The sequence below is a fragment of the Megalobrama amblycephala genome, linkage group LG4 (genome assembly GCF_018812025.1).
Source record: "Megalobrama amblycephala isolate DHTTF-2021 linkage group LG4, ASM1881202v1, whole genome shotgun sequence".
In the NCBI taxonomy this organism is placed as follows: domain Eukaryota; kingdom Metazoa; phylum Chordata; class Actinopteri; order Cypriniformes; family Xenocyprididae; genus Megalobrama; species Megalobrama amblycephala.
Window position 1 is genome coordinate 21979281 of NC_063047.1, and position 15363 is coordinate 21994643.

General features: G+C 37.7%; 2 protein-coding genes across 17 annotated transcripts in view; one reads left to right on the plus strand and one right to left on the minus strand.

The window, feature by feature from the left end:
- ncor1 (nuclear receptor corepressor 1) overlaps positions 1-9177 on the minus strand; it is a 101079-nt gene extending 91902 nt beyond the window's left edge. For 9 of the 16 annotated variants that reach the window (XM_048188314.1, XM_048188313.1, XM_048188304.1 and 6 more), the window contains exon 1: positions 8871-9176. The gene's annotated coding sequence lies outside the window, so the exon portion shown is untranslated. Of the gene's footprint in view, positions 1-8870 lie in introns of all 16 variants that reach the window. The other 7 variants (XM_048188300.1, XM_048188297.1, XM_048188296.1 and 4 more) reach the window with 3 other exon arrangements.
- Positions 9178-9350: 173 nt separating this feature from the next.
- The window catches only part of pigl (phosphatidylinositol glycan anchor biosynthesis, class L), a 35518-nt gene continuing 29505 nt past the window's right edge, over positions 9351-15363 (plus strand). Inside the window, exons 1-2 of the mRNA XM_048188315.1 lie at positions 9351-9922; positions 10167-10266. Of these exons, the coding sequence (XP_048044272.1) occupies positions 9589-9922; positions 10167-10266 (434 nt within the window). The 5' untranslated portion in view covers positions 9351-9588. The remainder of the gene's footprint in view (positions 9923-10166; positions 10267-15363) is intronic.

Consider the following 15363-nt stretch of genomic DNA (forward strand, 5'->3'; position numbering starts at 1 on the left):
TGGGTTCTATTGTCTTTTGACGCGTCGCATCACGCCGCTCACGTCCGGTGGAGACACGGTGTAAGGTTACAGTTAACACCTTTAAATATTAAAGAAATGTATTCAATTCAGTAAATAACTGAATCAATCAAAACAAACTGGCCAATCACAGAAAAGGTGATTATATAGGGCGGGGGTTTTCAAAGTCTGGACTGCGGTCCGGAAAAGCGGCTTTTAACTACCTCATGTTGTGTTTTGTTCATAAAAAAATGCTGACACTTAAATTAATGGTTTTGCCACTTTTGCATTTGTTATTAATGTATTTTGAATGCAAATGACACTTTATTTTTTCAAAAAAATATTTGTGTTGATTTGTTATGCAAGTTTTTGAATAACCAATTGTTCCGGACCTTTGACATTGATGAAAATTCATATTTGGACCTTTGAATGTAGACTTTGTGACCCCTGAAATATAGAGTATGAACTAATGGTCACTTTAATTGTTAAACACAATCTAGAATCCACTAAATGCACTCTATTTTTTTATGTGTGCTTGTCAATGAAGTATGGCTCCAAATGCTAATCCATCTGAAAGTACTACGAGTTTGAGTTGCTTATAATGTGCATTTGAAAAAGCAACATGTGTCAGACATCTTTCCAGACATGAGAAGCATTTATTAACATCTTGTCCAACAAAATACATTATTTAATAACATGTTTTTACTGCAAACTCACTTCATAACGACAGTTTAGCATCGTTCTGTGAGATGATGTGGCTTCTTACACAGAATAAGGCAGTCGTGTGTTTATTAGTCATGTTTAATCAAAGCTTTTCAATCTTCTGTTTATTCAGCTACAGTGATAGTATGATGCTCATAGGGATTTCCTGGAATGACGCGTGTTATCTACTTCTGCGGCAGGGCATATTTGCAGTTTCTGCGCGAGAGCGCCCTCTAGCTTTCAGATGGAGAAGCATTTACTACTGATCACAGAGACGTACAGCTCTGACAAGCTACGCATGAAATAATTGCAGCCTTTGCCAAATGGCGTGATTTAACTGCGATTAATTGTGCAGGCCTACATTCAACAATTTTTATTTTTATATATAAATGTAAAGAATTAGCCTATATACAAATAATATAAAATTAAAAGATGCTTATTTTAAATGTATTGTGCAGCTTTTTAATGGGGCAACATCATATGATAGATACAACAGAAAAAGACTAATAATGATAGGATTTGATCATTTTTCAGTGCCCAAAACCATGATAATATAAAATGCTTCAAAACAGAGCGGCACAAAGCGCTTATGTGCATTCTGGGTGCAGAATGAAGTGCTTAAAGGGTTCATATATAATCAACAAGGTTCAGAAAGGTACTAAAAACATTGTTAAATCCGTCAACGTGACTGCAGTGGTTCAACCTTAATTTTATGAAGCTATGAGAATACTATTTGTGCGCAAAAACAAAACAAAATAATGACTTTATTCAACAATCTCTTTTCTCGCCTTTCATTATCCTTACGCAGTTGACAGAGTAAGCACAGTGAAGGCATCCAAGTTCACGTCCGAACACTGGCTCAGTATTGGCTGACACTGTTCACGTGAGCAGCACGATGCACATGTGTGATGCTGATGCAGGAGCCGGCCAATAACGAGTCGGCGTTTTGACGTAGAACCTGGAAGCGCTGGACGTAAACAACGTTTAAGAATGACACAGAAGAAAAGATATTGTTGAATAAAGTCGTTATTTTTAAAAAGTATTCTCATCACTTCTTAAAAATAAGGTTGAACCACTGCAGTCACATCAACGGTTTTAACAATGTCTTTAGTAGAGGGGTGTAACAATTCACTCGTTTTCTCGATGCATCGATTACAAATCCTGACGATGCATATGCATCAATCTTGAAATGTTTTTTGAATTGTGAATCTTTTTTTTCGGTCGATAATCGATGTAAAATGCAAAGAATCGGATTAATCGCGATTCTATAGTGATTCAGTGCTTTAAAGTATATAAACATTAAATTACTACATGCGCGAATTGATGGAGACGTTGTGCGCCGTCATTTTGTGCGCTCACAGCTCTCATTCACAGACACGCGCTGCACTCTTACCACCTCTCACTGGATAGCGCTCGCGCTCAGTCCGTAGCCCACGTTTGAGCTCTCCTCAGGGCGGCCACTGCTGTTCACATGAGCATGTGACAGTTCTCTATTAAGACAGCAATAGTCCTGAGACAAACTGCTCAAGCCATTGATAAAGCTGCCAAGTCATTGCACGGTCACTACTGTTGAAATAAAACGCTTTTATTGCATGGAAAAGTCGGAAATGGTTCATTGACATTACCCGAGCAGTTTCAAAGTGCACATTTTTTTGCATGGACGGAGCAAACACATAATGTAAGTGTCTAAATGCATACGCACAGTTCAATGAATGATAAATTGAATGATGAAAATGTATTTAAACTGAATGTGTGAAGAAAACTGCTGAAATAACTACACCATTAACAACACTGACATAAGAGCATGCGGTTTATCAATCAGATGCGCGTTAAAGTTGTGTTCGTTACTATAGCAACAGTAGAAACCCAGCGCGCTTTCTTTCAGAATCACCATAAGGAAAATGTTCCATATAAAGAGAACAAAGAGGGCTTTTATAACTATTCTGTGAAGAAAAGTTAGTTTAGGATTAATTGGGAAAGCGCATTATAGTCTCTCCGTGTAAGTATTAGTATTTTTAATGTACCTGGAACAGTTTAATAAGGTTGTGTAGCCTTTAACACTATCCTCAACTATATTTAACATGAACTAGGCCTAACAATACTTTTAAAGCCCTTTTAAAGTTTTGGCTTATGTAAATATCCACAAATGCCAATTTTTATAGGCTGTTAAAATAAAGTTACGTAGCATCATTGAGAACTAACATGAACTAACATTAACAATGGACAAAAGGTTTTTTTGTTTGTTTGTTTGTTTGTTTTTGCCCTTACTCTCTGACCCCCTGAAGGCCGCTGTGTAATTCACACCCTGACTAAGACACGTTGAGGGAAGCATTTCAATATCCCTACAAATGCATATTAAAATGCAGAATGAAATCGAATTCATTGAATAGAATTTTAATGTGAATCACCTCGAATCGAATCATTCTGAATTTGCAAAAATCGTTCTTGAATCGAATACCTATGAATCATGAATCGAATTGAATCGCTGTCTACCCAAAGATTCACAGCCCTACTTTGTGCAGTGCGCAGTGAGCATTGAAAAGTTCAAGTCACAAAATAAAGAAATGTCAAGTGCACAAATCCTAGTGTATATCTGTCCAACAGTTTATTGATCATTTGTTTCTTCAGAGTTTTAAATTCCTTTATTGTGCGTTTGGTGCTAATTCATAAGCCATTTTATACAAATTCATAGCCTTTTATCTACATATCATGCATTATAAAGGGGATCATATGGCAAACAGTTTTACCGTGCTGACTGTTGTAACCGGACGAGGCGCGCTGTTTTAATACTGAATGGAAAATGATTGACAGCTGCAGTTGACCTGAGGGAAGGCGAGTTTCCGTGAACTTTAATTTAACAATGTAAATATTCTTCTGTCCCTCACATTAAGCTATGGAATGGCTTCAAATGACTTTGAATATATTGCACAAAGACATAATTGGTGCACATAATTGGTGTCTATTTCTTTTGGTCCACGACTTCCCTATCCACAAAGAGAATAATACTAAACAGGCACAGAGGCAGCATTCACAAAACATATCAAACATTGACACCTCATTTACAAATTAAACCTGACACCGAAACACTGTAAAAGCTAAATATTCAGCACGAGAGAGCAGACAGAGAGCATGACACTCCCACATCCTGCAAAATCCAGGATTTGTCAGAAACATCTGCCACACTGATGTCATTTGGCCCCATCAACACCACTATAGAGATAAATTAATATAAAGAATAACTAAACCACCACTCTAGACATGATTTGATTTGTCAAGGAAATATTCAAAACTCTTTCAAAATAATACTGAAAGGTATCTATTTGTGCTGGGGAAGATTATTAAATCTTAACATTAACAATGATCCAAAAAACAGTTCTGATGGTCAAGATTACTTTTGGGAAGAGGAGGATCAACCTAGATCAGCATGAAATGGCAACCTCTTCCAGAGGGAGTTTCTCTGCTGGCCAATCTTAAAGAGACAGTTCACCCAAAAAATGAAACTGAAATCATCTCACCCTCATGTTGTTACTAACCTGACTTTCAGTTGGATCTATGTTGTTTGGACTCCAAAGATCTTTTGTGTTCCACAGAAGAAAGTCATACAGATTTAGAACAAATATACTTTAAACCTTTTAAACCGGCTATGTCATCGCCGACACATCAAACCAAGCTGTATTCATGTTATTGTAACTCTTCAACCAATTTCACTATCAATATAACTGTTGCTGACAGTAGACAACATGCACTTTTTAGCAATATATGGCTTTTTACGGTAATTTCTTTTTTGTCAGCAAATGACGGTAGCTTAACGGGAGAGCGGGAAGAAAGGATTTGAACGGAGAGATACGGTGCGCGGCAGGTTCGAGAGTTTTGGATTGCAATAAACAAAAGAAATGAACAAAAACAGTGAAGAAGTAGTACACAACAAGAGGTGATTAGGACGATTTTTTATGAGACTTGGGAGGAGGCTGAGAGTCTCTAGATTCTTTCATTCATTATTTTTCTTTCTTTCTCTAAATAAAAATCAGAAAATGTATTCCTACTTTTTTTACTTTAAATTCTATTTACAAACTCAACACACATTAATGGTCAATAACTAATTTCTTAAAAGCCATTTGTTTTCTTAAAAAAAAAAAAAAAAAAACATACTTGAAAGTACTTCTTGTTTCCGCATTCTTCAAAAAGCTTACGCTGAATGTCCTACGCCTTTCCTATTCTACTTACGGAATGAACACGGCGCCAGTTTCGTTTTTTTCCATAAGTAGAATAGGAAAGATGTAGGACATTCAGCGTAAGCGTTTTGAAGAATGTGGAAACGGTAAGTACGTTCAAGACAATATTTTGTGTTTATAAAGCATAAACGGTTGTATTTTTTTCAAAAATGACCGATCGTTTCGCTAGATAAGACCCTTATTCTTCGTCTGGTATCGTTTAAAGCTCTTTGAAGCTGAACTGAAACTGCAATTTGGACCTTCAACCTGTTGGTAGCCGTTGAAATCCACTATATGGAGAAAAATCCTGGAATGTTTTCCTCAAAAACCTTAATTTCTTTTCGACTGACGAAAGAAAGACATGAACATCTTGGATGACATGGGGGTGAGTAAATTATCAGGAAAAGTTTATTTAAAAGTGGACTAATCCTTTAATGTTAAAGCTGCAATCAGTAACTTTTTTGGTAAAAATGATCCAAAATAAATGAGCAAGTATATATGCAGCCAGTGTCCAAAACTATCTCCTTACCTCAGCCTGATTCACAACAGTAAGCTTGTAATAATGTTTTATAATAAAGCAATACTGGTGGATTTCCGCGGGAAATTCGAGCATGCAGCAGTTCATCTTTGCGTCATTACGTCACGTCTGTAAACAGAAAGAAATGAGTTCCAGCTAGACTATGCATATAGGATGCTGCTGGTAGCGGATCATTTATAGCCTTTTCTCAGAGCAGCTGCAATAATTAAACTTATCATTTTGATGGCGGATTGTAATCCAGAAAAGTCCAAATGACAATTATCAGTGACAACTGGAGATTCAAGCAAAAGACATCGGACTTCAGAGTGGCTACAGAAACTGAAATCTACAGGTAACGCTAATACACACTAAATACCCAATGCTTATGTTGTTAACATTAACAATTTGAGAACAAAGTCTAACAACAATAATAATTTGCACGGTTTGATGCAATATGAGCTAAGCAATCGTTAGATTTAAATCACCATTGGCAGCACGACTTATTGTAGGCTAATGCTTTTCCCTCAGTTGTTCAGAACAAAAGTGGCAGACAAGTTACTTGTTTAGATGACATTTTCCGGTGAAAATTCCTACTTTGGTGAAACTTCAAGACTACAATCTGTGATTCCGAAGTTCAGTATCCACACCAGTATGGTGACAGACAGGAAACATTCGATTCATCTGCGCTGAGGAGCTGTGCCGATGCACAATGCACGTAAAGATAATAATTCTGCATATAACTGCAAATGCAGGTTTCAAACAGAGATGGCGACTAAGAGGCAAATCTTACGGACAGCGGCTTTAATCAAAGAGAAAGAATTACTTGCTGCTCTTGACTAAAGAACTTATACGTTCTGCTCCTTATTTATTTGGTTCCACAGTTTCCATGGTTTGATTTTCAGTTTTTTATATAAATGTTGTGTAAGTTGGCCTATTTATTGTTTTATATTAGGCCTAGCATGGTGTATTCTTATTCGTTTTGTTAATAAACGCTCTATGTTTAATATAAGAGAGTTTGTCGTTGTACATGTTTTTCAGTAAGAATAATAACCCACCATTCAAGCAATTGTCACTAATTTGAAAGTGAAAGTAAAATGCACACTGCTGCACAAGGCCACAACGGCATTAATAAGCGATTTAAAAAAAAAAAAAAAAAAAAAAAAAAAAAGAGGTGGAAGCCCCGCCCCCCCAGTGACACCGGTATTATCGGTGTTGTCACATGTTGATTAACCGGTGGGACAATTTTCTCACCGTCACATTCCTACTCCTTGGCATCTATGCACTTCATACAGATCTGCAGTCCTTGAACATCTTGACAAACAATGCCTTAAACCACAACAGCCGTCACAGACACTGCTCTGCAACAAAACAAACCACCAAGAGTTGACCCATCATATGATAATCAGTTAACTGATAATAACATTGTTACAATTAAATCAACAATTTTGTCATAAGGGAATAGTGAGACAATATTTAAATGATACAATGGGGGAAAAAAAACCTCCAAAACTCAGTCAACGTGGCAGCTTGCCTCTGAGTATTTTCCGGTGCTTGCTCGCTCACTAGCATTACTGTGCCACGCTTGGCCACAGACACGGCAGCACAACAGTTACACGTCCTGTGTTCCACTCCACCGTCCCTCAGCCAGCACATTAGGCAACAGCAATGGGGGGGGGGGTCTGGCCTGGCACTCTTTACAGGCACATTGTATCTCTCCTGATGGCAAGCCTAATTAAGCTGCAAGTGGTGCAACAAAAAGAGCTGCGTTCTACTGCAGGGTCAAGAGAGAGAGAGAGAGCCAGAGAGGTGTGCTGGATCCACCTGAATTGCTTAGGAAGTCATCTTTAGATTTAGAGTTCAAAACAGCATGATTTTTCAAAGCACTAAGTCTGTCACCTTGAACAGAAAAGTACAAGGTATGGGCTGTGTTACGTGTTACGTCCAAGTGTGAATAACAACTACTTTTATCACATTCTGCAGTTATTAACATGCTCACTATGAACTTCTGCCTTTATGCCAGTGTATGTATTCTGCACCCTAATTGATAGGTCTGAAAAATATTTTCTGAAAATGTACTCGCAGGGTTTCTGGGTGCTAATCGACATTTAGACATGCTAAAAGTTGACAGTCACCAACAACAAAATATTGGAAAGTGACTAAAACATGTTGCACTCAATCTCATCAGAGTGCCTTTAAACACTCTACTAACCAGTCATGAGAGGTTAGTGGTTGAAAGTAGTATTTTAAAAAGTGTGTTGGAAGGTACTTCCCCTTCAATATAGTCTTATTATGAACCTGTGAGTGCAAAAAAATTAGATCTTACGCACATAAAATGTACAGGGGTGTGTACATCTGTGATCCTGGACCACAAAACCAGTCATAAGTCGCACGAGTATACACGGGTAGCAATAGCCAAAAGTACATTGTATGGGTCAAAATTATCGATTTTTTCTTTTATGCCAAAAATCATTAAGATAGTATGTAGAGATCATGTTCTATGAAGATATTTTGTAAATTTCCTACCGTAAATATATCAAAAATGTATTTTTGTAAGTAATATGCGTTGCTAAGGACTTCATTTGGACAACTTTAAAGGCGATTTTCTTAATATTTTGATTTTTTTGTGCTGCCAAATCGATTAATTGCATCTAACATAAAAGCTTATATATTATCATATTTGCATATATATTATATGTGTTTGTATATAAATATGCACACACATAATTAAATATGTATAATTATGCGTTTATAAATATATTATGTAAACACAAACTTATGTTAGATAATGCAACATTTATAAGCAAGTTTGAATCTCTGTTAATATTACAGTATGTATATTTAAACAGACTGTTGCAAAGATCTGTCATCATCAGTTGTGAAACGTATACAGGTGCATAAGTCCAAACTTTATGTAATTTCCAGGCAGCAAAATTGACACATACTGAATACAGCAGGTTTCACATCCAGCACTTGTCTTGTTCTCATGATTTTAGAGACTACTATGGCTTTTACATGCAGGAGACTTATAAAACGTTTTAGGAAACCCACAAGTATGATAAGTCAATACTTATACATTACAGAGCAGACTTTAATAATGACATTCAGCAGTAAACTCCTGGCTGTGGTATAAACTCACACCAATGGCGTTAGCCAGCAAGCTACTATTAGTTAATCCGAGGAACGCCATTTACCCGGAAACCACAAACAAAATCTAAATATCTCGAGTATATAGAGATGTAAATCACCCGCATGAGATGACCGAAATCAATGTATAGAGCAAAATGAGCCGGGGGAGAGTCTAAGAGAAACAGCCGTTAGCTGAATGTTGCACCTTTGCATTCAAAACTGCGTCGCCATCTTGAACATACGCGCTCAGTTCTCACGAGCCTGCGTATGATTCACCACAAAGCGCTCAAAATATTCGCATTAAATGATACACTCACCTCATGTCCTTCAAGACACTCCAATAAGCGCTGAAATGTGAGTCTGTGCGGTTCAAACGTGCGGTAATGTAATTCGTCGGCAGTGAGACTGCGCGAGCACTCACACACACTTCAAACACAGGCTTGTTATTTGTCCTCAATGAGTCGTGGATATAAATTCGAGTCGCTTTCCTTATGATTCTGCGCCAGAAATTAACATACGTCACAAGTGTACCGGTTTCTTCTTGTTGAATGCCCGGTGGCTTGCATTTTGTGCTGCTCTTGTGCACCTGAGGACTGAGGAGACGGAGTGAAAGAGTTTTTCTCAAGCAAACAGGATGAAACGGTGTGACGTTCAAACTCTCCCCACAGGCTGCCTTCACCCCACCCAAGCCTCAATCTCCGTATATTGCTGTACACCAGAAATACAGGGAAAGTTTTATTAAAAATCATCTTTTAGAAACGAATTGATTCCTGTATTAGTAATTGTTTTATACATGCTTCCGCCTTTGAAATTATACCAGCTAAGACGTTTATTAACTATAATTTAATCTGACGTGCAGTTGTGCTTTTTTCGGACTTCAGAATTAGATTAGGTATATAGGTTGGAAACAGAAATAATATTATAGTTTCCTACTATAACCCGTTTTTTTTATTTAAACAATCCTATCTGCGGGTCTACAGGAACCATTAGTCAGGAAACGATGTTCTACACGGACTCTTTCATGGCGCGGTCGAGATGTTTGTTTTCGTTTCCATCTTATTGGTCTTTGTGGCTTACATTGTTTCTATAAAGTTTGTGTATTTCAGATTTAGTCAGTTATGGCCACTTTTACGAAATAAAATATCCACCCCTTTATACACCACTGGAAACGCACATTTTTGTCCAACACAAGAGAGGACCGGCGCGCTCTTACGGAACTCAGAGGATGAGAAGCCGCGCGTGACGGCCATCGAGACTCGAGCTCTGTTAGTCACTGCACATCCAGATGACGAATGCATGTTCTTTGCACCTACAATCTTAAAACTTGTTGAATCACAAGCATCCGTTTATTTGTTATGTTTGTCAACAGGTAGGTTTACTATTCCGTAAATAAAACCTTCACCTGAATCATTTTTCAATTCTAATGAAAGCTCTTGGTTATTTATAAAAAACAGAACCTTTTTAACTTTTGCCTTGCAAATGCATGCAGTTTAAAAATGTAGTTTTCAACAACTCTGTGTTGAACTGATTAAATAAAGAAATCTGAACTTATGCTGAAGTATTTGCTATGCTTGTATATTGTAAAAGAGACAAGATGTTTCTGCAATGCTCAGGCAATTACAACAATCAAGGAGTCCAACGCAAAAGGGAACTGCTTGACAGCTGTGCAGTTCTGGGAATTCCATCCAACCATGTCACCATCATAGATGACAAGTAAGGCCCGCACAAATGACACAATTTTATTTAAAGTAATTGTTCACTCCAAAATGTAAAAGCCGGTCATCATGCTGATCTAAACCTGTATGACTTTCATACATTTGTAACATAATATAGAGAATAAATAATTTATTGTAATTTGTTCCTGTGATGGAAAAGATTATATTTTTAGCAGAAAACATTTGGTGCTCAAAAACGTTTCTTATTATCATCAATGTTGAAAATTGTAGAACAGTATAAAAAAAGCATAAGATATCCCTCCCTAATACTGCTAAATTGATTAATTATTTGAATTTGACCTGACAACAGTTGCATTTACATGAATGATGCAAAGCCATTATATGGCAGATGAACAAATTTTCTTGCACTATGCAGTTGCTTCTGATGAATGAACATGATAAATACCTCACTTGATGAGTAAGATGCACAGACCTGCCAACCCCGATCTTCAGCATAACTCCATTAAGATAATAAAGATTGTGTCAATCCATCAGCTCCCAACACTATTCCACTCTTGGTGGGGGTGTTTCATTAAAGGTGTTTTTACAAGATGTAATATAAGTCTAAGGTGTCCCCTGAATGTGTCTGTGAAGTTTCAGCTCAAAATACCCTGTAGATTTTTTTTTATTAATTTTTTTAACTACCTATTTTGGGGCATCATTAACTATGCACCGATTGAGGCTGCGGCCCCTTTAAATCGCGCGCTCCCTGCCCCCCGAGCTCTCGACTATAATACAGTGCATTTATAAAGTTCACACAGCTAATATAACCCTCAAATGGATCTTTACAAGATCTTCATCATGCATACTGCATGCATGCGTCGGATCATGTGAGTATAGTATTTATTTGGATGTTTACATTTGATTCAGAATGAGTTTGAGGCTGTGCTCTGTGGCTAAAGCTAACATTACACACTGTTGGAGAGATTTATAAAGAATGAAGTTGTGTTTATGAATTATACAGACTGCAAGTGTTTAATAATGAAAATAGCAACGGCTCTTGTCTCTGTGAATACAGTAAGAAATGATGGTAACTTTAACCACATTTAACAGTACATTAGCAACATGCTAACAAAACATTTAGAAAGACAATTTACAAATATCACTAAAAATATCATGATATCATGGATCATGTCAGTTATTATCACTCCATCTGCCATTTTTCGCTGTTGTTCTTGCTTGCTTACCTAGTCTGATGATTCAGCTGTGCACATCCAGATGTTAATACTGGCTGCCCTTGTGTAATGCATTGAACATGAGCTGGCATATGCAAATATTGGGGGCGTACATATTAATGATCCCGACTGTTACGTAATAGTCGGTGTTATGTTGAGATTAAGGTCTTTTAAACAAATGAGTTTTACACAAGAAGGAGGAAGCAATGGAGTTTGAAACTCAGTGTATGTCTTTTCCATGTACTGAACTCTTGTTATTCAACTATGCCAAGGTAAATTCAATTTTTGATTCTAGGGCACCTTTAATGCTCTGAAAATAAACAATTAGGTCCAGTGTGGCCATCCCTTAGAGGCTGCAGTCGCAGTGAGGACACCCATTAAAGGTGTACCATGCTGAGTCTGGCCCCTCCTTTTCTCCTCTGGCTGCCCTGTGAGCAAACATTGGCCAGGCTACAAATGAAACCCCTCCATTCTTGTCACAACAGAGGCACAGACAGCTCAAGCTGATGTATGGGAGCTCGCTCTGTCACCGGAGGACATAAAAGATCAGGCTGGGAGACTAAAGGAGGGCAGTCCTCCACCCCTCTGAGAACTCTATGATGACACGGCCTGAAAAAAAAAACTACGTGTGGCAGGATTTACTAAAATAGTCATTGTGATCCCACGATTACCAACATCAGTTTGATAATGTTGTGAGCTCCTCACATCTGTGTGGTGTTTTCTTAGTCATGGTTGAATTTTCAGTGTTTTCCTGAATCATCAGCTGTTTTTCGCATTCACTCTATAAATATTAACTATATTCCAGATTTCCGAAATACAGGCTGGCCAAATAAGTTTTCTTCCTACCCACATATTCCATCATTGCTTAGCTGTGCCAGAGTCTGACTGAAGCACATGTAACAAACAGTAGGAGACACGAATCAGTAATATTTACACTACACCATTGAAAAGTTTAAGGTTAGAATTATTAACACTTGTGATTTTTTTGTTATACTTTTATTCTTATACTATACTTTTATTTAGCAAGTACACATTAAATTGATCAAAAGAGACAGTAAAGACATTTAAAATGTGACAAAAGATTTCTATTTCAAATAAATGCTGTTCTTTTGTATTTTATTCTTCAAAGAATCCTGTAAAAAACAGGATTTTGTTTCCACAAAAATACTAAGCAGCAAAACTGTTTTCAATATTGATAATAATAAGAAATGTTTCTGTGAGCCGCAAATCAGCATATTAATATAATGCCTAAAGGATCATGTGACACTAAAGACTGGAGTAATGGCTGCTGAAAATTCATCTTTGCCAACACAGGAATAAAGTACATTTTTAAAAATTATTACAATGCAAAATAGTTATTTAAATGGTCATGCTATTTCTATTGCTGGTAAACACAATGTGTAGAGCATGAATAACAGACATTCCAATTCTTCTGAAATCTGCAATGATTTCTGGAGACGTCTTCACATACAGATTCTGAAAGGGCCTGCCGATGCCTCATTCGGTGACCAGCCCTGACCTTTAACTACTACACCACCACCGCAGCTTTATATGTCTGTATTTTCTGTAACTGGTATTAGCCGTCATTGGGTGTTTTTATAAGACTCAGATATTGAAATATCAGCTGAAGTTCTGCCAGGCAATGTGCTGTCGTTGCATTTATGCAAACCAGCTGTGTGTGCGTGTGTGGGAGAGATCATTTATACATGATTATAAAATCAGAGCGTGCTTCTATTGCTAACACCTTTTTTCAGAAGAAGCATAAGGATTTTTGAGTTTTGAAGCACAATCTTTTATTTTTTGGTATTTTTGCCTTTAATTGAGATAGGACAGTATAGAGAACTGACAGGAAGTCATCATGTAGCACTGAGATTTTAGCAGAAATACAATACATGTCCCCTCACATAGAGTCCATTCAAACGGAAAACCAGTTTTGTTTTCTTACTGCATTTTAATGAACCTGACTAAGCATTTTTGGAATTCTTTGAAAACAACACTTGAAATACTTGAAATAAATTCTCAAATAAATGTATTTTACTGAAAACAAGACAACAATACTGAGTTAAAATAGATTTTTTGCAGTATATGCCCTTGTTCCATCCATCGTTGCCACAGTAATGGTTCTTCTCAGTCAAAATGTCATGTTCGAGATGGGTATTTGCTTTTTGTTAAAAAGAATTAAAATTCATGGCAGGCCAATAATGCCAATAAAATTCAGATAGCATGTGCTCTGTATAGTCTTTAGCTAGTCCAGTTCCTCTAGAAATAATTGCAATCCTTTCGCTGAAGGCATTTTAGATGAAAAAAAAAAATTCAAAAACTTTGCTTCAATGGGATTTTGTTAAATAAAATAAACCAGATTTTTCCTGTCCACCTAGAGAATGGCAAGCAAAAAATATAATGCATGTGTCACAAACTCAAGTTCTCCCAAAAGAATTTGCATAGTCATGGTAATATGTTTTCCAGGCTGTTTTCCAAGTGCTGTGACCCACCCTGCCTGCATGAATCTGTTCCTTTAGTAAAGTGCGCTCTAAACTTCCTTCTTGGCATTGGTGTTTTCGTGCTTAACTTCTGCAGAGCCCCAGAGGTCCAAAACACCATCGCATGGCTGAAACTTCTCCACATTTAGAGTTTGTTGGTTTCTTGGAAGAATGGAAAAACTAAATCATAATGGACCCTCTAGCTGTCCCAAATGAATATGAATATTTGCACGATCAGATACGCCCTTGTTTTGTCTGCTTTGGACACAGCTGTCACATTTACCTCAATTTGGAACGTTTAGATCACTGTCTGTGTGTGTGTGTGTAGTACAAACCCTTTGCATAAGTGGGGTCAGTTAGCAGTCGTCTTGTTTTAGACCGCTCTAGTGGCGGTACGTGGAATCAGGGTGTGTTCTGAGAAGCATGGGAGTGTTTGTGTGTGTTGACTAGGTCATAAGTATCATGTAAACTCAGACACCCACCTGGAACTTTCATAATCAGCTGGCACAATGCCCAGTTAGCCTGTATCTCTCTCTATTGCTCACCCTATCTTTATTTTTTAACCTAATGTCCACACAGAATAAACTTTGATCCATTTTCCTCGTTCACCTTATCTACCATATCTCAGTCTTTAACCGGGAGCTGACACTGTAATCTTTATGATTCTTTCCTCTATAGTCATTCACAAGCACGTACACAAATAGCCAAAAACCCAGATTGCAAGTGACTAAAAGTGAGCTTTGGTACAGCATAGATCGCTTCACTTAAATACTCTAATCAAGGTCATCCTGATCTGTTTTTATTATTTTATCTAAAGTATGTTACAGATTTTGTTGGAGCATAGTTAACTGACGACTGCTGTGAACTGATAACGCACAGATCTGAAAGATGAGCTTCTGGGTCTTTTGTTTGCCTAGCATGACCTTAGCAAACTGTGATAATCTCTAGCTTTCATGTGCACGTTTAAGCTTTTGTGTGTGTGTGTGTGTCAGCATCCTGGCAGGGTCATCTGGGCTCTGAGCTGGTTCAGGAAAGGTCGCTGTGTAGTGATCAGTGATTGGTGTGCACGCAATGATCCTATTCATTTCCTGCAGTCAGCAGCACCGACCGCTGTTGTACGCAGAGTTCTGAACGCACACACACTCAACCGAGTGGACAAAGGTTACATGAGTACACATAGTTAGAGTGACAAAGTCTTGCGGACTTTAGTCTCAGTCTCAGTCGTTCCACAGACCGCTCGCTCACTCAAGCACATTGCACGCAGAACTGGTAAGAACTGGTTCAAGTCAGCAATTGCTATCTGGCTGGCTGGCGGCTAGCCTGCTACATAATATCCTGGCATCAGGGTCCACAGGTTTTTATCAGTCCACTAGGAAACAAAGTTGTTTTTTGCAAGGTGCTTGGTCTAGTCGTTGGAAGTTTTGTGAGGCATCAGATAGA